Source organism: Bombina bombina, chromosome 8 (genome assembly GCF_027579735.1).
Source record: "Bombina bombina isolate aBomBom1 chromosome 8, aBomBom1.pri, whole genome shotgun sequence".
Lineage (NCBI taxonomy): Eukaryota > Metazoa > Chordata > Amphibia > Anura > Bombinatoridae > Bombina > Bombina bombina.
The window spans coordinates 187,107,516-187,130,955 of record NC_069506.1 but is presented as its reverse complement, the minus strand read 5'-3'; the positions used below and the strand labels follow the sequence as shown (position 1 = coordinate 187,130,955).

General features: G+C 38.6%; 1 protein-coding gene across 1 annotated transcript in view; it reads left to right on the top strand.

Moving 5' to 3' along the window:
- The window catches only part of LOC128638674 (uncharacterized), a 460,443-nt gene that overhangs the window by 417,286 nt on the left and 19,717 nt on the right, over positions 1-23,440 (top strand). Inside the window, exons 3-4 of the mRNA XM_053690788.1 lie at positions 5,025-5,124; positions 9,446-9,646. Of these exons, the coding sequence (XP_053546763.1) occupies positions 5,025-5,124; positions 9,446-9,646 (301 nt within the window). The remainder of the gene's footprint in view (positions 1-5,024; positions 5,125-9,445; positions 9,647-23,440) is intronic.

The window sequence follows — 23,440 nt, the reverse complement described above, 5'->3', positions numbered from 1 at the left end:
AATCTCCTCACCCCAACCGCGCCCCTGCCGTTTTTACAAATAAAAAAAATGGGAGAAAAATCATTTAAGGTAATGCACAACATTTTAAATAAAAATATATATAAATCCACTAAAGTGCAGCACTATAACATTGTATATATTGTAATATACCATTTGTAATATTGGAACAATGGTTTATGTATATAATGAAGAATTATGCTGACAATTAGGAACAGTTAAGTTGAACTGGGCCTTATTTTTATGTGTTTTCTTATGATAACAAGAACATTACAGAGATGCCAGGGCCGCCTCAGCAAGTGCAGGTCCCTAGGCAGAATGACAGCGCGGGCCTCTACCCAGAACAAAAAAATACTTAAAAGAAATGGGGAAATGCACTGTACCACACAAACAGATATAATACACACACAGAGATACTTATATACACATACATCCACACACACACACACACACACACAGATAGCCCCCACACACACACAGATAGCCCACACACACACACACCCCACACACACACACAGCCCCCCCACACACACACACAGCCCCCATACACAGCCCACACACACACACAGTCCCCCCCACACACACAGCCCCACACACACACACAGCCCCCATACACAGCCCACACACACACAGCCCACACACACATAGCCAACACACACAGATACACACACACACAGATACACACACACACACAGATACTTATATACACATACATACACACACACACACACACACAGATAGCCCCCACACACACACAGATAGCCCACACACACAGCCCACACACACACACACACACACACCCCACACACACACACAGCCCCCCCCACACACACACACAGCCCCCCTCCACACACACACACAGCCCCCCCACACACACACAGCCCCCCCACACACACAGCCCCCATACACAGCCCACACACACACAGTCCCCCCCACACACACACAGCCCCCCCCACACACACACACACAGCCCACATACACAGCCCCCACACACACACACAGCCCACACACACATAGCCAACACACACAGATACACACACACAGATAGCCCCCCACACACACACAGCCCACACACATACAGCCCATGCACACACACAGCCCACACACACACAGCCCACACACACACAGCCAACACACACAGCCCTCACACAGCCCCCACACACACAGCCCACACACACAGATAGACCACACACACAGATAGCCCACACACACAGATAGCCCACACACACAGATAGCCTACACACACACACAGATAGCCCCGCCCACCACACACACAGATAGCCCCGCCCACCACACACACAGATAGCCCACACACACACACACAGACAGCCCCCCACACACACAGAGCCCCCCCACACACAGAGACAGCCCCCCACACACAGAGACAGCCCCCCCACACACACACACAGACAGCCCACACACACACACAATTTCACTCTGTCTGACATACACACAATGCATTTTAGTGGTGGACACATTTAAGTCAAGGTCTAATTGTCAAATTGAGATTGATAAGTATATAAAAGTAAATTTAATTTATCACAACAGTGGGATGTATTATTTTTGGATGTCACAGAAATCAAAGCACTTGCTATACCACAAATTAATGGTCCATGCCACAAATATAGAAAAAAAAAACCCAGCTTCTTTAGCAACAGAAACTCTTTAAACACATATACTATAACCTCAGTCTTTGTGCTCCTCTTAGCTTGTCTCCCCAAATTACCTTATACAAATTAACTGGAAGATGATATTGCCAAGATGACATCACAGAGTGCATACTTGTATTACCCACCTTCTAATATATATATATATATATATATATATATATATATATATATATATATATATAGTATGGAAGATGTGTATAGGAATGGCGCTGGTAATACCTAGATAAACTAATAGGTGAGGAGTGATAATGCCGCCCTAGAAAACCTATCAAATATGAGTAGTATCCCTATATACTAGTCACCTGATAGAAAAATTATGGTAAATAAATAGTAGGGAAAAGGGAAAGAGCAGGGGGTGTGTTTCTAATGGCACAACACTCTTGGAATAAAGAATGAGTGATAGATACACTATTGTGATAAAAGATCAAAAATACCAGTATTTGGTGTAAATAAGTACCTAAATATTAGGGTGAAAGTAAAAAAGGACACCGTAAATACGATCTAAACTTTGAGTTAGAGAAGTAACTAAATGATGCACTTTAAACAAATGGATGACAATAGCTACATGTACAAACAGTCATACAATGTGGCATTCAGGTAATAAAAAAATGTATACAATATTATACATTTATACAAGTGATTCAACAAATAGATGTGAATACCCTAGTATACAGAAAAAATATCCAGAGTATAATATGTACAATAAAATAAAACTACAAATCAGATATTAATATCTCATATGAATAGTATATAATTCAGATATTATCATAACAAATAAAATATTGGTATCTGTCAAGGTAAGAGACAGCAACTACAGCCACTTCAGTGTGTATTAATCCTATGGTGTTGAAAAACCGATGATGAGTAAATAAACATATAGAGAAAGAGACAACTTTAACCAACAGGTCCCTTTGGGAGTCTACTTACACTCCTTTACCTCAATCCTATGAGGTAAGTGCCGTGCCGTCCGGACTCGAATAGAAATGCCTCCTATTTAAAATGGAACATGAAAATACTTAAAGAAACAGTAAACCTTTGTAATTACAATACATTTATGTTGTGTTGTTGTACATTAACCTATCAGCCAAGTCTTAACATTTTTAAAACAAATTAAGATTTAGCTTTTTTTTTTTTTTTTTACTTTTTACTGCAATTATTTATCAATAGCCAAACGCCACCTTCCATTTGTCGTATTTGGGTAAGTCAATCTGGGCTCCTGTCATGCAAGCCTACTTCACAAAGCCTCAAAAGCTGCGAAAGCAGCTTAATAAATGTACCCCATAATGGGCCAGATTACGTGTGGAGCGCAAACATTTCCACGCTAGCGATAAGGGGTGTATCGCGGGTGTTTGTGCTGGTATGACGAGTTAAATGCAAACACAATCGCTTGAGCGCAATTGCGATCTACACTGCAATGATTACAATGACATAAGAGCCCTGGTTAATTGTTTTGCAAAACTAAAAGGTTGCACAAAATGCTACTCTACAAAGTACACATACACTCAAATATTGCACACAAAAGTTGTAAGGGCTCAAATATAGATGGTCTCAGGTGTAAGAAAAAAGCAGGCAAGGGGATTTAACATAGAGATACATACATATGCATACAGTATATGGAGCCCTTTGCAGTTAAGTAGATGAAAACATGTAAAAACATATTAATGCAATATTCCTTTTTAATAAAGGTTTTAACTATTTATTTGCTGTAAATAGTTGTCATTCCAATGTTCTTTCACATAGCAGAATATGTTCTAAGTATTTATAAATAGATATTCCTATATATTATATATCTGTATGTATCTATACCTATATATAATTTTATATATATATATATATATATATATATACCTGTGTATATATATATATATATATATATATGTATGTATATATATATGTTATCACTTTTTGAGTGTCTGACGAAGGGGATAAAACCCTGAAACTTTACAAATAAAGAGGTGACAGTGATAAAAAATCCTGGAGAGTACATCTGTTTTTTGATACTTGTATATATATAGGTATAGATATATATTGTCCAAAAAACATCAGATATATGTAGAAAAATGTACTTATAAATAACATATTTGAAGAACATGAGAATATGCATTCGGGTTTGCGCAAAAGTGAGGTGTAGGGTTTTTTTCCACTTTTTTTTCTCCATTGACTTCTGCGGGGGAATACGTGAATGCGCGTGCAATATTATAAGTTTGGCTTTTTGCACCCTTCGGGTAAGCGCGCAAGAGAAAACAGTTTACTTTCCACTCATAATACGAGCGCAACCCGACACACAAAAAGCTTACTTCTAGCACAATTCAAATAGGACCCCTCCACTTGTAATCTGGCTCAATGTTAGTAAAGAGTGCATTGTTTTGCAGTTGTTATCTGATAAAGCCACTTAGGGACAGATATATGGCAAATTTAGGCTTGAGAAAACAGTACAGTTTAAGTCCTGGAAATTCGAAATTGCTCAATTTTCTAAACTAAATTATATGAAAGGGTGACAAAATAAATAATGAATGTATACTGCAAAGTTGTTTCATTATGCATAACTTAGAATTTTATATACAACTCTCAATGTGTATTGTCCCTTCAAGGAAATTTGTGGAGCATCTATATCATTCCTAATGCTTCTTTTTATATATGGTTTCTTAAATAGTGGGAATGTTTAGCTAAATTGTGCGCATTATTAAAAACAAATTACGCACAGTGGCCACTCTATTACTCCATAGTAAATAGCTGTATTCTGTATCTTTAATATATTGTTACATTATATTTGTGTTTTGGGATAAACGCTCACTGTGATAAGGAGTTATAAAAGTATTGCTTTTATTTAATCTTAAATTCATTTAGTTTCCTATATATAAATTGCATTACATGACATTTTATGTTTATTCTGATTTCTGTTTAAAAACGTAAAATAGCTTAAAATATTTATTTGTTAAAATGATATTGCTCACCATATATATAAAAGATAATCAAAAGTTAACATTTGAAATGGAATATTACAAAAAAATCATAAAAATGCTTAATACGTTGTGTTATATCACCACCTTGTGGTAGAAAAGGTGAATCACATTACCTTTAATTTGTATAACGCGTTAGCTTTTCATGATTTTTCTGTTAGCACAGGATAATTGTTTGTATTCTAAATATTTTTTTTTCTGAATTGTATATTAGTGATTGTATCAAATATTCTCATATGTATTGTTAGAAAAAAATGCTAATTACCTATGAGGTCATCAGATTAGAAGAGGCGTGTTCATTCTATCACCATAGCAGCAGGGAAACAAAACATTCGTAGTCCCGTTCTCAGGCTTCAGTGTTATCTGTTCTCTTACTTGTTGCTTTTTAATGTTTTAGGATAATGGGGCTCGAGAGGAGACAAGACTGGCACCAAACTAGCACTGGAGTTGGCCATAATTACAAAGCCAAGATTTCTTTCCCTCCTTCCCATATCAAGGTAAGGGATGCAGTGTGAGACTGTATTATGTGTCATATGTGAATGTATACAATATACATATGTTCATCAGCACACAGGACATTAAAAATGATATTTTATTTTATAGTTTCATAAACTCATTTTTCAGTGTAGAGTTGTAATTTTCATGAAAAAGATTGGAAATCTATTTAATTATATGGAATATATTACATATATATATATTTTTTTTAACATTTAATATATATTTAATTGATGCAACTTATATATAGTAGTAATTAGATGTGCTGTGCAATATAATACACCCTATTTGGTTAGGTTGGAGCTTCTATCATATGCCTAATTGTTCAAATCCATGATCTTACTGTAGATTTCCATAATACATTTGACTAAAATTTAGTATTTAGTATGATTACCAAAGACTTAAATCAAAGGGAAAAGTTCTAGTAACTCAACTTAGGTTTTTGAAATATTGTAGGTAAATATATGAAGGAATAACTAATTCCACAAAAACAGTTAAAGGGACACTGAACCCAATTTTTTTCTTTCGTGATTCGGTTAGAGCATGAAATTTTAAGCAACTTTCTAATTTACTCCTATTATCAAATTTTCTTCATTCTCTTGGTATCTTTATTTGAAATGCAAGAATGTAAGTTTAGATGCTGGACTATTTTTGGTGAACAACCTGGGTTGTCCTTGGTGATTGGTGGATAAATTAATCCACCAATAAGAAAGTGCTGTCCACAGTTCTGAACCAAGAAAACAGCTTAGATGCCTTTTTTAAATAAAGATAGCAAGAGAACAAAGAAAAATTGATAATAGGAGTAAATTAGAAAGTTGCTTGAAATTGCATGCTCTATCTGAATCACGCAAGAAAAAATTTGGGTTCAGTGTCCCTTTAATCTCAACGCACGTCTATGTTTCTCCTATTGGTGATTATAGCGCTTGACATTTTCTACAAATTCACAGAGAAAAAAACCCTCCAACTTATATATTTTCCTATTGAATTAATTTACTATGATTTTTAGTGCTACCGACATACAGGAGTGGAAGTGCATTTTGTCCACTGGCGAGTTATCGGAATTCTAAATTAATCTGGTAAATAAATAGAAATTCAAGCTCTATTATAGCTGCCATTTCTGCTGGTCAATGGAACTGTTTAGTGTACGTCTGTGCCCATCTGAATGTGGCATTAAATGTATTTTTCTTTGTTACAACTTGGTATTTTACATGTTTTATAGATGTGCTTAAATAAGATACTTTTGGTTGTTAGTTATTAGGGTTGCGCGTTGTTTCCCCAATAGAGCTTAGGGATTTGTCCTCCTCAGCAGCCAGTAAGTGATCATCTATTTCAGGGCCTATTTGTTACTTTTTGGGAGAAAATAGGTTTAACATAATGTGTGTGTATGTGGGGGGGGGGGGGGGGTCCAATGCAAAACAGTAAAATAAGAGCAATAGTTGAAACTATTCAACTATTTGAAAGAGGTGGCGTGAATTATATATCTGTTAATATTTAAATTGAAACTAATGCAGAAGTACACAATGAGCATTAGCAGGAAATAACTATCAGCCAATAAGCATTATCATGAAATAACTATCAGCCAATAAGCATTAGCAGGAAGTAACTATCAGCCAATCAGCATTATCAGGGAATAACTATTAGCCAATGAGCACCAGCAGGAACTAACCATGAGCCAGTGGGCATTATTCAAGCAGAAAATATTTGTGACGTGGTTAATAGAAATATTTTCAGTGTAGGGTACCCTCAAAATGGAAAAAATGTTGGATATCCATTACAATCATGTGCACTTTGTATATATAAATAAAAGGGACATTATGCTTTAACATTTTCTCCCCTTTAATGTGCTCCCAATGGTCCATTTTACCTGTTGGGGTGTATTTAATAGTTTGTTATTTAACTGCCACCCACTCTGAAAATATGAATAACAAACCTATTCTCTGTAGAAAAGCTAGGTAAACATGAGACTATATCATTAAAGGGACAGTCTAGGCCAAAATAAACTTTCATGATTCAGATAGAGCATGTAATTTTAAACAATTTTCCAATTTACTTTTATCACCAATTTTGCTTTGTTCTCTTGGTATTCTTAGTTGAAAGCTTAACCTAGGAGGTTCATATGCTAATTTCTTAGACCTTGAAGCCCACCTCTTTCAGATTGCATTTTAACAGTTTTTCACCACTAGAGGGTGTTAGTTTACATATTTCATATAGATAACACTGTGCTCGTGCACGTGAAGTAATCTGGGAGCAGGCACTGATTGGCTAGACTGCAAGTCTGTCAAAAGAACTGAAAAAAGGCGCAGTTTGCAGAGGCTTAGATACAAGATAATCACAGAGGTTAAAAGTATATTAATATAATAACTGTGTTGGTTATGCAAAACTGGGGAATGGGTAATAAAGGGATTATCTATCTTTTAAAACAATAAAAATTCTGGTGTAGACTGTCCCTTTAATTAATCTCCCAGTGGGGGGTAAGAGAGAGAGAGTTTTTTTGTATATGAAAGAGCTGATTGTTCTCAATCACAGCCATATAGATGAAAGAACAAGCTTTTGCTGCTCTTTGTGAATGTGCAAAGAACAAAGTGAACAGCTAAGTACCACCACTATCTTCAGAAAAGTCCTGTGTGTTGCTGATATCCAAATGGGGGGCAATCACTATATATATATTACTGGCACAAAGGGGTTAAATCATCACTCAGTTATTACTGACAGTCAAGTGGTAAAATCACAGATCTACATGTGTTCTTGGCACACAATGATTAAAGGGACATGAAACCCAACTTTTTTCATAATTCAGATAGCGTATATAATTTTTAACAACTTACTTCTATTATCAAAGATTCTTCATTCTCTTAAAGGGATACTGAACTCAAAAAACAAAGTTTGAAATATAGATAAAACGTTTAAAAATAAGACACTTTGTATTAGACACATACTTTGTAATAACTTACTGTTTGTCCACAATTGATTTACAAAGTAATCCTGATTTCCAAACCCACTCCGGGGGTACCTGATCACCTAGCCCTATCCTGCATGCGAACCCAGGTATGAATGTGGCGGACATTATCCGCGATGCGCCTGCGCAAGCTTCTGACACGTCAGCGAATACGTCACCTTGTGTTTCTCTGTATTGAAAGCAGCAGAGCGGGTGACGGAGCTGCGCTAATAAGGTGAGTGCAGTTCGCATATAGAATCGCCCTAGCATTATTGAGCAACTTAACATTGTTTGGGCATAAGAAAGAAATAACTTTTTATAGCTCAGATCAGGTTGCGCATGCGCGAGATGCCGACTAAACGATTTAATTAGATTCATAAAAACGGAATATTATTGGTTGAATATACGGACAATTGTACAGCCCATATTTGGGGGCTGTCTTAGCCTACGTCATTAGAAGATTTTAAAACTACATTTTATATATGATGGACAGATCGTTTGAGACTGCAAGTAGGTGCATATTATTTCTTTGAACATTATAAGCCGATGTATATAATAGTTATATATGCCAAGAATAAAACTCCAGTAATCGTTTAATATCTTTTTTGAAAATCAGGGATCTAAGCTCAGGAGTGTGGACGTGTCTGGAGCACTTTATTGCAGCAGTCTTGTAAGAATGTTATGCATTTGCCAGAGCACTAAATGGCAGCACTATTTCCCAACATGTAATACTCTCCAGACACCTACCTAGGTATCTATTCAACAAAGAATTACCATGGGAACGAAGTAAAGTCGATAATAGAAGTAAATTGAAAACTTTTTTTTACAAATTGTACGCTCTGTCACAAAAGAACATTTTTGGTTTCCATATCCCTTTAAGTCGTCGTACTTTGTGTGTTACTGGCAACCATATACAAAAGAATCAGTGTTCTATGTGTGTTGATGGCACTATGTGTCTGTTAATGGCAGCTAAGCTGTGACACATATATATGGTGAGGTAGTTTGGGGCCTATGGTGCGGTTTTGGGGAAAGGTCTATCTAGCAAAACCCAGGACACTATGGAAACATAGGGGCATATGTATCAAGCTCCAAATGGAGCTTGATGCCCTGTGTTTCTGGAGTACGATCGGGTTTATTGACACCCCCCTGCTGGCAGCCTATTGGCCGCGAGTCTGCAGGGGGCGGCGTTGCACCAGCAGCTCTTGTGAGTTGCTGGTGCAATGCTAAATACGGCGAGCAATATGCAGCGAGGTCTGGCGGACCTGATCCGCACTGTCGGATCAGGTCCGTCAGACCTTGATACATATGCCCCATAGTCTCTTTATCCAGGAGATAACCCTGATTATATCATTTTGTGTATCTTATAATATGTATTCCTCCTGTTCCAGTCAACCATTTCGGCACCACTGCCTGCAGGGCTGCAGAAGGCAGATGAGATTACAGCTTATGATGAGCTTCTAAATACGTATGAGACGACCACAGGAAGTGCCCATAGCAGGAAGTACCCTGGAGGAGTCCTCTCTCAGCCCAGCTTCCCTCTTGCACCGCCCCACTGGAAAGTTCATTATAACAAAGACTTATGGGAAAAGGTGAGAAACTGCTGCAAATGTCTTTGTTTTTGTGGGGATTTTTTAAATAATATAATTTTTAATAAAAATATGTCACAGGTCATCTACAACAAAATCAAATTTCCTTTCTAAATAGTTTAAGGATGCCTAAGTATGTTTTTCACCTAAAAGAGGGAATATTAATTTAAAAAAATGGTTGATGCTGAAATTGCTTGTGGCCCACATCCTTGTTAACCAATTGAGTTGTGGGAAGTGTCCTTGTCAGCCAGTGAGCAATCTGTCCCTTGGGATGAGTTGTGCACATAGGGGCAATCTAGTGCACTAATATAATGCTCTGTTCTAGGGGCAAGAGGGGGGAGGATTATTTTTGCTCTCTTTGTATAATATTAAAGGAGAATGTGCTTACGTTTTTTCATTCTTCAAATTAACAAGCGCATTATAAAATGTGTAAGTCTTTCTTGTGGATGTTTTTATTCTGAATAATTTAACCTTTTTTCCAGGCTTGTGGAGGTTTGGGCAACTCCCCACAATGGCTGTAGGAATTGTCTTTCTCAGCCAATGAGCAGTAATGTAGCAGTATTGGATGTGCACATTTTCATGCTTTAGACCAAATCATCTTTTCTTTCACCTAGTTTATGCAAAAATATTTTAACATTTTAAGCGCTGCTCTTTTACATTAATGATAGAACATTTTGTGTGCAATTTCCCTTTAAAGGGACATTAAACACTAAATAAATGCTAGATAGAATGATGCATTCAAAGAAAAGAGTAGTCTGAGAATAACATGTAGATAGATTTTTAAGGTTTCATTGGCTGTTTATAATGACAAAATAAGTGTAAAGTTTTAGTGTCTATTAAACAAGGGAGCTGCCATGTTGTAACTTAGGTTACCTTCTCTGCTGTGGCCAATTAGGAACAGTTATAAATAGGTCACTATAGTGTGCAGCCAATGGCTGTGTGGAATATGACAGTGTTCTGCACTTCCATTTCTAACTGGAACTGAAAAGCTCAAAATTTCATGGAATTGCAGGAAAAGGGGACACATTAAATAAGTTTATTGCAGAGGTTTTTTTTATAGATACAATTTATCATTTCATATTACCATCTCAAAGTGATTAATTCCCCTTGAAAATGAACAGTGAGCATATTTACAATGCAACGTATGACAAATAGAAATACTACAAAGTATTGGCACGGAAATGAACTGAGAAGACACATAGCTCAGCTTATCCCCTTGGGGGTTTCATACTATGGATGTTGCATAATACAATTAATATCTTCCATTCCATTTGCAATGTTTGCCTAACTGATCCTAGATTACTATGATTTTAAGCCCTTAGCAGGTAGATCATACCTATTAGCTCAAACAGAAAATGTTATATATATACTTGTTTTTATTTAACCCCATTTTTAAGGGAGACGTCCCTGTGGATCCTAATTTGGCATGAGTGTTGAATGTATGCTTGTTGTTATTTATTTCTACCTATAGATATTATTAAAAGTTTATATGAGCTATAGTCATTGTGGAATTTTGTGTAAATCATACCTCCCAACTTTTCCCAGAGGGCTGCTATGAGGGAGAATTGTGGGCGGAGTCTTGGGTGTCATTTGGGCAGATTTATGACCAATAGGGTGGGGTCATAAGTATTTGATTGTGCTAGGCCAGTTTATGGGCAGAGTTGAGGTGTATCCTAGATGGTACCTAGTTTCTTTACAGAAACCAAAGCATTTAAATGAAGAGGAGTGTGGGAGACACAGAGGGCAGAGCTACAAAATCATGACAATCCCGCTATATGCATTACGGTTACAAACTCTGGTAAAGTCCCAATTGGGAGTCTTAAATATTGCTCCTGAGCAGGACCTGGCCAGTGAGACAATCAGCAGGTGCAGTCACACAGCCCCAACAGTTACCAGCCTTTTTCTTCTTGGAAGCTGTAAGGCTTGTTGTTCCTGAGTAGGATTTTACTTATGTGTTTAACTCTTTTTTTGGTGTTAAACACATAGCCAGCTTGGTAGTAGTTCAAAAGTTACATATTGTCCCTTTAAGACTGAGGTAAAAAGAAATCTAAATCAATTACATAAATTTTTGTTAAAGAGATATGCACTCACTCAGACAGAGCAAAACATTTTTTGAAAAAAATCCATTTTACTACTTTTATCAAATGTCCTTTGTTTCTCATCATATTCTTTGTTCAAGAGCATACCTAGATAGGTAGTGTGATTGTACTACATGGCAGCAGTTTCTGTAAACACTACTGCCACCTAGTGCTCTTGCAAATGTATAACATTGCCATATATGTGGACGCTCCAAAGCCTACCTAATTGATTTTCAAAAAAGGATACCAAGAGAACAAAGTAAATTTGGTAATAGAAATATACTAGAAATGTTTGTGTTTTTTTTTTTATTTATACGGTCTATCTGAATCTTGAAATAAACATTTTCGGTTTCATGTCCATTTAAAAAAAACAAAAAAACTATCATTCTTGTATGTCAGACTTGCAGAAATTATAATAACAGCATCCATTTAATATTGCTAAACTTCATCATATTTACACATGACCTGTCTCATTTTACCCATGACAAAATGTGGTTATGTGAACAACATTCTAGAGTCTACATATAAAAGAATGAAGTCATAGTGTCCTAAATGCTGTGAACTTGTAGCTGCTAAGAGCTTCAGAGAAATGTGCTTTAAATATTTTGCATATTTCATTAGAAGCGTTTTAGCCACAGGCTGATTATTGGAGGGAATAGTAATCTATACCCTAGTTCTTTTTAAAGAAATCTCACCATACAAAACAACATATCTTTAAAAAGCACAAAATGTGTAGTTTTATTTACCCATATTTTACATAGCCACCTGGTTTTTCTTGAAATAAAATAAATACATTTATCATCAAAAACATATACTTTAGGGTATTTTTTCTTTACAGATATTACAATTTAAAATATTTTTCTTTTATTGATACATAGTTTAATATTTTTCTTTAGCATTAAAGGGATATTGCACTTTTTTCTATCACGTTAGATCAATATTTTAGAAACTTTAAAAATTTTATTTTATGATTCAGATAGAACATACAATTTTAAACAACTTTCCAAATTACTTTTATTATTAAATTTGCTTCATTCTCTTGTTATCCATTGCTGAAGGGACAGCATTGCACTACTGGCAGCTAGCTGAACACATCTAGTCAGCCAATCACAAGAGACAACTGTGTGCAGGCACCAATAAGCAGCAGCTCCTACTAGTGTATGATATGCGCATATTCATTTTAACAAGGGATACTAAGAGAACAAAGCACATTTGAAAATATACAGTAACTGAATTTAAAAGTGTCTTAAAATGACATGCTCTATCTGATTCATGATTTCTTGTTTCTGTGTAAAAATTTTTACTTCGTCCCATGCTCCCTAAGAGGCCAAAAGGCAAAATATGTAATCTAGTGATTCAAAATACCGTAGCAGCAGGTATAAAACAAGAAGCGTTTCACCCCTTAACAACCAAGGACATGCCAGGTACATCCTCCAAAAAACTACCCTTAACGACCAAGGACGTACCTGGCACGTCCTCTGGGGTTTGAAGCGCTGGAAACTATTGTGATTGCTTCCAGCAGCTTCCAGGGTATTGCAGTGATGCCCTGATATTGAGGCATCACTGCAATACCCTTTTCTCTTGTAAAGGTGTATCCAGTCCACGGGTTCATCCATTACTTGTAAAATATTCTCCTTCCCAACAGGAAGCTGCAAGAGGACACCCACAGCAGAGCTGTCTATATAGCTCCTCCCCTAACTGCCACCCCCAGTCATTCTCTTGCAGCTCTCGACAAGAAAGGAAGTATCAAGAGAGATGTGGTGACTTAGTGTAGTTTTTACCTTCAATCAAAAACATAATTTATGTAAGAACTTACCTGATAAATTCATTTCTTTCATATTAGCAAGAGTCCATGAGCTAGTGACGTATGGGATATACATTCCTACCAGGAGGGGCAAAGTTTCCCAAACCTCAAAATGCCTATAAATACACCCCTCACCACACCCACAATTCAGTTTAACGAATAGCCAAGAAGTGGGGTGATAAAAAAGTGCGAAAGCATATAAAATAAGGAATTGGAATAATTGTGCTTTATACAAAATCATAACCACCACAAAAAAAGGGCGGGCCTCATGGACTCTTGCTAATATGAAAGAAATGAATTTATCAGGTAAGTTCTTACATAAATTATATTTTCTTTCATGTAATTAGCAAGAGTCCATGAGCTAGTGACGTATGGGATAATGATTACCCAAGATGTGGATCTTTCCACACAAGAGTCACTAGAGAGGGAGGGATAAAATAAAGACAGCCAACTCCTGCTGAAAATAATCCACACCCAAAATAAAGTTTAACGAAAAACATAAGCAGAAGATTCAAACTGAAACCACTGCCTGAAGTACTTTTCTACCAAAAACTGCTTCAGAAGAAGAAAATACATAAAAATGGTAGAATTTAGTAAAAGTATGCAAAGAGGAACAAGTTGCTGCTTTGCAAATCTGATCAACCGAAGCTTCATTCCTAAACGCCCAGGAAGTAGAAACTGACCTAGTAGAATGAGCTGTAATTCTCTGAGGCGGAGTTTTACCCGACTCAACATAGGCAAGATGAATTAAAGATTTCAACCAAGATGCCAAAGAAATGGCAGAAGCTTTCTGGCCTTTTCTAGAACCGGAAAAGATAACAAATAGACTAGAAGTCTTTCGGAAAGATTTAGTAGCTTCAACATAATATTTCAAAGCTCTAACAACATCCAAAGAATGCAACAATTTCTCCTTAGAATTCTTAGGATTAGGACATAATGAAGGAACCACAATTTCTCTACTAATGTTGTTGGAATTCACAACTTTAGGTAAAAATTCAAAAGAAGTTCGCAACACCGCCTTATCCTGATGAAAAATCAGAAAAGGAGACTCACAAGAAAGAGCAGATAATTCAGAAACTCTTCTGGCAGAAGAGATGGCCAAAAGGAACAAAACTTTCCAAGAAAGTAATTTAATGTCCAATGAATGCATAGGTTCAAACGGAGGAGCTTGAAGAGCCCCCAGAACCAAATTCAAACTCCAAGGAGGAGAAATTGACTTAATGACAGGTTTTATACGAACCAAGGCTTGTACAAAACAATGAATATCAGGAAGAATAGCAATCTTTCTGTGAAAAAGAACAGAAAGAGCAGAGATTTGTCCTTTCAAGGAACTTGCGGACAAACCTTTATCTAAACCATCCTGAAGAAACTGTAAAATTCTCGGTATTCTAAAAGAATGCCAAGAAAAATGATGAGAAATACACCAAGAAATATAAGTCTTCCAGACTCTATAATATATCTCTCTAGATACAGATTTACGAGCCTGTAACATAGTATTAATCACAGAGTCAGAGAAACCTCTTTGACGAAGAATCAAGCGTTCAATCTCCATACCTTTAAATTTAAGGATTTCAGATCCTGATGGAAAAAAGGACCTTGTGACAGAAGGTCTGGTCTTAACGGAAGAGTCCACGGTTGGCAAGAGGCCATCCGGACAAGATCCGCATACCAAAACCTGTGAGGCCATGCCGGAGCTACCAGCAGAACAAACGAGCATTCCTTCAGAATCTTGGAGATTACTCTTGGAAGAAGAACTAGAGGCGGAAAGATATAGGCAGGATGATACTTCCAAGGAAGTGATAATGCATCCACTGCTTCCGCCTGAGGATCCCGGGATCTGGACAGATACCTGGGAAGTTTCTTGTTTAGATGGGACGCCATCAAATCTATTTCTGGAAGTTCCCACATTTGAACAATCTGAAGAAATACCTCTGGGTGAAGAGACCATTCGCCCGGATGCAACGTTTGGCGACTGAGATAATCCGCTTCCCAATTGTCTACACCTGGGATATGAACCGCAGAGATTAGACAGGAGCTGGATTCCGCCCAAACCAAAATTCGAGATACTTCTTTCATAGCCAGAGGACTGTGAGTTCCTCCTTGATGATTGATGTATGCCACAGTTGTGACATTGTCTGTCTGAAAACAAATGAACGATTCTCTCTTCAGAAGAGGCCAAAACTGAAGAGCTCTGAAAATTGCACGGAGTTCCAAAATATTGATCGGTAATCTCACCTCCTGAGATTCCCAAACTCCTTGTGCCGTCAGAGATCCCCACACAGCTCCCCAACCTGTGAGACTTGCATCTGTTGAAATTACAGTCCAGGTCGGAAGCACAAAAGAAGCCCCCTGAATTAAACGATGGTGATCTGTCCACCACGTTAGAGAGTGTCGAACAATCGGTTTTAAAGATATTAATTGAGATATCTTTGTGTAATCCTTGCACCATTGATTCAGCATACAAAGCTGAAGAGGTCGCATGTGAAAACGAGCAAAGGGGATCGCGTCCGATGCAGCAGTCATAAGACCTAGAATTTCCATGCATAAGGCTACCGAAGGGAATGATTGTGACTGAAGGTTTCGACAAGCTGCAATCAGTTTTAGACGTCTCTTGTCTGTTAAAGACAGAGTCATGGACACTGAATCTATCTGGAAACCCAGAAAGGTTACCCTTGTCTGAGGAATCAATGAACTTTTTGGTAAATTGATCCTCCAACCATGATCTTGAAGAAACAACACAAGTCGATTCGTATGAAATTCTGCTAAATGTAAAGACTGAGCAAGTACCAAGATATCGTCCAAATAAGGAAATACCACAATACCCTGTTCTCTGATTACAGACAGAAGGGCACCGAGAACCTTTGTAAAAATTCTTGGAGCTGTAGCTAGGCCAAACGGCAGAGCCACAAACTGGTAATGCTTGTCCAGAAAAGAGAATCTCAGGAACTGATAATGATCTGGATGAATCGGAATATGCAGATATGCATCCTGTAAATCTATTGTGGACATATAATTCCCTTGCTGAACAAAAGGCAAGATAGTCCTTACAGTTACCATCTTGAACGTTGGTATCCTTACATAACGATTCAATATTTTTAGATCCAGAACTGGTCTGAAGGAATTCTCCTTCTTTGGTACAATGAAGAGATTTGAATAAAACCCCATCCCCTGTTCCTGAACTGGAACTGGCATAATTACTCCAGTCAACTCTAGATCTGAAACACAATTCAGAAATGCTTGAGCTTTTACTGGATTTACTGGGACACGGGAAAGAAAAAATCTCTTTGCAGGAGGTCTCATCTTGAAACCAATTCTGTACCCTTCTGAAACAATGTTCTGAATCCAAAGATTGTGAACATAATTGATCCAAATTTCTTTGAAAAAACGTAACCTGCCCCCTACCAGCTGAGCTGGAATGAGGGCCGCACCTTCATGTGGACTTAGAAGCAGGCTTTGCCTTTCTGGCTGGCTTGGATTTATTCCAAATTGGAGATGGTTTCCAAACAGAAACTGCTCCTGAGGGTGAAGGATCAGACTTTTGTTCTTTGTTGAAACGAAAGGAACGAAAACGATTATTAGCCCTGTTTTTACCTTTAGATTTTTTATCCTGTGGTAAAAAAGTTCCTTTCCCACCAGTAACAGTTGAAATAATAGAATCCAACTGAGAACCAAATAATTTGTTACCCTGGAAAGAAATGGAAAGTAGAGTTGATTTAGAAGCCATATCAGCATTCCAAGTCTTAAGCCATAAAGCTCTTCTAGCTAAAATAGCTAGAGACATAAACCTGACATCAACTCTGATAATATCAAAGATGGCATCACAGATAAAATTATTAGCATGCTGAAGAAGAATAATAATATCATGAGAATCATGATGTGTTACTTGTTGCGCTAAAGTTTCCAACCAAAAAGTTGAAGCTGCAGCAACATCAGCCAAAGATATAGCAGGTCTAAGAAGATTACCTGAACACAGATAAGCTTTTCTTAGAAAGGATTCAATTTTCCTATCTAAAGGATCCTTAAACAAAGTACCATCTGACGTAGGAATAGTAGTACGTTTAGCAAGGGTAGAAATAGCCCCATCAACTTTAGGGATTTTGTCCCAAAATTCTAATCTGTCAGACGGCACAGGATATAATTGCTTAAAACGTTTAGAAGGAGTAAATGAATTACCCAATTTATCCCATTCTTTGGAAATTACTGCAGAAATAGCATTAGGAACAGGAAAAACTTCTGGAATAACCACAGGAGATTTAAATACCTTATCCAAACGTTTAGAATTAGTATCAAGAGGACCAGAATCCTCTATTTCTAAAGCAATTAGAACTTCTTTAAGTAAAGAACGAATAAATTCCATTTTAAATAAATATGAAGATTTATCAGCATCAACCTCTGAGACAGAATCCTCTGAACCAGAAGAGTCATCAGAATCAGAATGATGATGTTCATTTAAAAATTCATCTGTAGGGAGAGAAGTTTTAAAAGATTTTTTACGTTTACTAGAAGGAGAAATAACAGACATAGCCTTCTTTATGGATTCAGAAACAAAATCTCTTATGTTATCAGGAACATTCTGCACCTTAGATGTTGAAGGAACTGCAACAGGCAATGGTACTTTACTAAAGGAAATATTATCTGCATTAACAAGTTTGTCATGACAATCAATACAAACAACAGCTGGAGGAATAGCTACCAAAAGTTTACAGCAGATACACTTAGCTTTGGTAGATCCAGCACTAGACAGCGATTTTCCTGTAGTATCTTCTGACTCAGATGCAACGTGAGACATCTTGCAATATGTAAGAGAAAAAACAACATATAAAGCAAAATTGATCAAATTCCTTAAATGACAGTTTCAGGAATGGGAAAAAATGCCAAAGAACAAGCTTCTAGCAACCAGAAGCAATGAAAAATGAGACTTAAATAATGTGGAGACAAAAGCGACGCCCATATTTTTTAGCGCCAAATAAGATGCCCACATTATTTGGCGCCTAAATGCTTTTGGCGCCAAAAATGACGCCACATCCGGAACGCCGACATTTTTGGCGCAAAATAACGTCAAAAAATGACGCAACTTCCGGCGACACGTATGACGCCGGAAACGGAAAATAATTTTTGCGCCAAAAAAGTCTGCGCCAAGAATGACGCAATAAAATGAAGCATTTTCAGCCCCCGCGAGCCTAACAGCCCACAGGGAAAAAGAGTCAAATTTTTGAAGGTAAGAAAAAAATGATTAAATCAAATGCATTATCCCAAATATGAAACTGACTGTCTGAAAAATAAGGAAAGTTGAACATTCTGAGTCAAGGCAAATAAATGTTTGAATACATATATTTAGAACTTTATAAACAAAGTGCCCAACCATAGCTTAGAGTGTCACAGAAAATAAGATTTACTTACCCCAGGACACTCATCTACATGTTTGTAGAAAGCCAAACCAGTACTGAAACGAGAATCAGCAGAGGTAATGGTATATATAAGAGTATATCGTCGATCTGATAAGGGAGGTAAGAGATGAATCTCTACGACCGATAACAGAGAACCTATGAAATAGACCCCGTAGAAGGAGATCACTGCATTCAAATAGGCAATACTCTCCTCACATCCCTCTGACATTCACTGCACGCTGAGAGGAAAACCGGGCTCCAACTTGCTGCGGAGCGCATATCAACGTAGAATCTAGCACAAACTTACTTCACCACCTCCATCGGAGGCAAAGTTTGTAAAACTGAATTGTGGGTGTGGTGAGGGGTGTATTTATAGGCATTTTGAGGTTTGGGAAACTTTGCCCCTCCTGGTAGGAATGTATATCCCATACGTCACTAGCTCATGGACTCTTGCTAATTACATGAAAGAAAGTTTGTTATTTTTAAACGGTACCGGCGTTGTACTGTTTTTACTCTCAGGCAGAAATTGGAAGAAGGCTTCTGCCTGGAGGTTTGATGATCTTAGCGGTTTGTAACTAAGGTCCATTGCTGTTCTCACACATAACTGAAGAGTATGGAAAGAAAACTTCAGTTGGGGGGACGGTCTGCAGATTGCCTGCTTTGAGGTATGTTCAGTATATTTTTTTCTAGAGAGATGATAAGGTCTAGAAAATGCTGTCAGTGCCTGGTATATTTAAGGTAAGCCTGATACTGTGATTTAACAGCAACTGGGATCATGCTTGCAAAAAGGGATAATATTCATGTTAATACCTATATTATTTAGTGTAAAAACGTTTGCATGATTTATAAATAAAAACTTTTTTTCTCTGAGGGTGATAAATCTTTATTTGGGGCCTAATTTCCAAATGGCTTGTTAAATTACTCCTAGGAGTACTTTTTTAAGGCCCTCTGACTTTGAGTGCATGGTGGGAGGGGCCTATTTTCGTTTTCAGTCTGAGACATCCAGCTTCCCTGAAGGAGTCCTCTGGCTTATAGGACCTCTATAGAGGGTTTTGTTCCTGCAAAAATCGTTTTTAAGGGCAGGTAGGAGCCACAGCACAGCTGTGGCAGTGTGTTTGACTGTTTGTTAACAGGTTTAATGTTTTTCTAATTCGTTTTTGGGCCTAAGGGGTTAATCATCCATTTGCAAGTGGGTGCAATGCTGCTTTAGTCCCTTATACACACTGTAAACATTTTGTAAAGTTTACTACTTTTTTTCACTGTTTTGCAGTTTACGTGGTAGTTTTTTTCTCTTAAAGGCACAGTACCGTTTTTTTATTATTATTTTTTTCACATTTATTAAAGTGTTTTCCAAGCTTGCTGGTCTCATTACTAGTCTGTTAAACATGTCTGACATAGAGGAAACTCCTTGTTCATTATGTTTAGAAGCCATTGTGGAACCCCCTCTTAGAATGTGTACCAAATGCACTGACCTTTCTATAAGTTATAAAGTCCATATTATGGCTTTTAAAGATTTATCACCTGAGGTTTCTGAGACAGACAAAAGGGAGGTTATGCCATCTAGCTCTCCCCACCTGTCAGAACCTATAACTCCCGCTCAAGGGACGCCAAGTACATCTAGCGCGTCCAATGCGTTTACTTTACAAGACATGGCGGCAGTTATGAATCATACCCTCACAGAGGTATTGTCCAAACTGCCAGGGTTACAAGGAAAGCGAGACAGCTCTGGGGTTAGAACAAATACAGAGCTCTCTGACGCTTTAGTAGCTATGTCTGATATACCCTCACAATGTGCAGAAGTGGAAGCAGGAGAGCTTCTATCTGTGGGTGACTTCTCTGATTCAGGGAAGGCGTTACTTCAGTCTGACTCTGAAATGACAGCATTTAAATTTATGCTTGAACACCTCCGCGGGAGGTTTTAGCGACTCTGGATGACTGTGACACCATTGTAGTCCCAGAGAAATTGTGTAAAATGGACAAATACTTTGCAGTGCCTGTTTACACTGATGTTTTTCCAATCCCTAAGAGGTTTTCAGAAATTATTACTAAGGAATGGGATAGACCAGGTGTGCCGTTCTCTCCCCCTCCTGCTTTTAAGAAAATGTTTCCTATAGATGCCGCTATACAGGACTTGTGTCAGACGGTCCCTAAGGTGGAGGGAGCAGTCTCTACCCTAGCTAAGCGTACAACTATTCCTGTCAAGGACAGTTGTGCTTTCCTAGATCCTATCGATAAGAAATTAGAGGGTTTCCTTAAGAAAATCTTTATACAACAAGGTTTTATTCTCCAGCCTCTTGCATGCATTGCCCCAGTCACTGCTGCAGCGGATTTCTGGTTTGAGTCTCTGGAGGAGGCTTTACAGGTAGAGACCCCGTTGGATAATATCCTTGACAGGCTTAAAGCTCTTAAGTTAGCCAATTCATTTATTTCTGACGCCGTTTTTCATTTAACCAAGCTAACAGCTAAAAATTCAGGTTTTGCCATTCAGGCACGTAGGGCGCTATGGCTTAAATCCTGGTCAGATGATGTCACTTCAAAGTCTAAACTTCTCAATATCCCCTTCAAAGGGCAGACCCTATTTGGGCCTGGACTGAAGGAGATCATTTCTGATATTACTGGAGGAAAAGGCCACGCCCTTCCCCAGGATAGGTCCAACAAGTTAAGGACCAAACAGACTAATTTTCGTTCCTTTCGAAACTTCAAGAGTGGCGCAGCTTCATCTTCCTCTTCTACAAAACAAGAGGGAAATTTTGCCCAGTCCAAGCCAGTCTGGAGACCTAACCAGGCTTGGAACAAGGGGAAACAGGCCAAAAAGCCTGCTGCTGCCTCTAAGACAGCATGAAGGAGTAGCCCCCAATCCGGGACCGGATCTAGTGGGGGGCAGACTTTCTCTCTTCGCCCAGGCTTGGGCAAGAAACGTCCAGGATCCCTGGGCTCTGGAGATTGTTTCCCAGGGATATCTTCTGGATTTCAAAGCTTCATCTCCAAAGGGGAGATTTCATCTCTCACAATTATCTGCAAACCAGATAAAGAGAGAGGCATTCTTACATTGCGTTCAAGACCTACTAGTTATGGGAGTGATCCACCCAGTTCCAAAGGAGGAACAGGGGCAGGGCTTCTATTCAAATCTGTTTATAGTTCCCAAGAAAGAGGGAACTTTCAGACCAATTTTGGATCTCAAGATCCTAAACAAATGTCTCAGGGTCCCATCCTTCAAGATGGAGACTATTTGAACCATCCTACCTATGATCCAGGAGGGTCAATATATGACTACCGTGGATTTAAAGGATGCTTATCTACATATTCCGATACACAGGGATCATCATCAGTTTCTCAGGTTCGCCTTCCTAGACAGGCATTACCAGTTTGTGGCTCTTCCCTTCGGGTTAGCCACGGCACCAAGAATCTTTACAAAGGTTCTAGGGTCCCTTCTGGCGGTTCTAAGACCGCGGGGTATAGCAGTAGCCCCTTACCTAGACGACATCCTGATACAGGCGTCAACGTTTCAAATCGCCAGGTCCCATACGGACATTGTTCTGGCATTCCTAAGGTCTCACGAGTGGAAGGTGAACGAAGGAAAGAGTTCTCTCTCACCTCTCACAAGAGTTTCCTTCCTAGGAACTCTGATAGATTCAGTAGAAATAAAGATTTATCTGACAGAGGTCAGGTTGTCAAAACCTCTAACTTCCTGCCGTGCTCTTTATTCCATTTCTCGTCTGTCAGTGGCTCAGTGTATGGAGGTAATCGGATTAATGGTAGCGGCAATGGACATAGTTCCGTTTGCCCGCCTACATCTCAGACCACTGCAACTTTGCATGCTCAATCAGTGGAATGGGGATTACACAGATTTGTCCCCTCTACTAAATCTGGATCAAGAGACCAGGGATTCTCTTCTCTGGTGGCTATCTCGGGTCCATCTGTCCAAGGGAATGAGTTTCCGCAGGCCAGAATGGACTATAGTAACGACAGATGCCAGCCTTCTGGGCTGGGGTGCAGTCTGGAATTCCCTGAAGGCTCAGGGTTCGTGGACTCAGGAGGAGGCCCTCCTTCCGATAAACATTCTGGAACTAAGAGCGATATTCAATGCTCTTCAGGCTTGGCCTCAGCTAGCTGCGGTCAGGTTCATCAGATTTCAGTCGGACAACATCATGACTGTAGCCTATATCAACCATCAGGGGGGAATAAGGAGCCCCCTGGCAATGTTGGAGGTTTCAAAGATAATTCTATGGGCAGAGGTTCACTCTTGCCATCTCTCAGCTATCCATATCCCAGGAGTAGAGAACTGGGAGGCGGATTTTCTAAGTCGGCAGACTTTTCATCCGGGGGAGTGGGAGCTCCATCCGGAGGTATTTGCCCAGTTGATCCAACTTTGGGGCAAACCAGAACTGGATCTCATGGCGTTTCGTCAGAACGCCAAGCTTCCTTGTTATGGGTCCAGGTCCAGGGATCCCAAGGCAGCGCTGATAGATGCTCTAGCAGCGCCCTGGTCCTTCAGCCTGGCTTATGTGTTTCCACCGTTTCCTCTGCT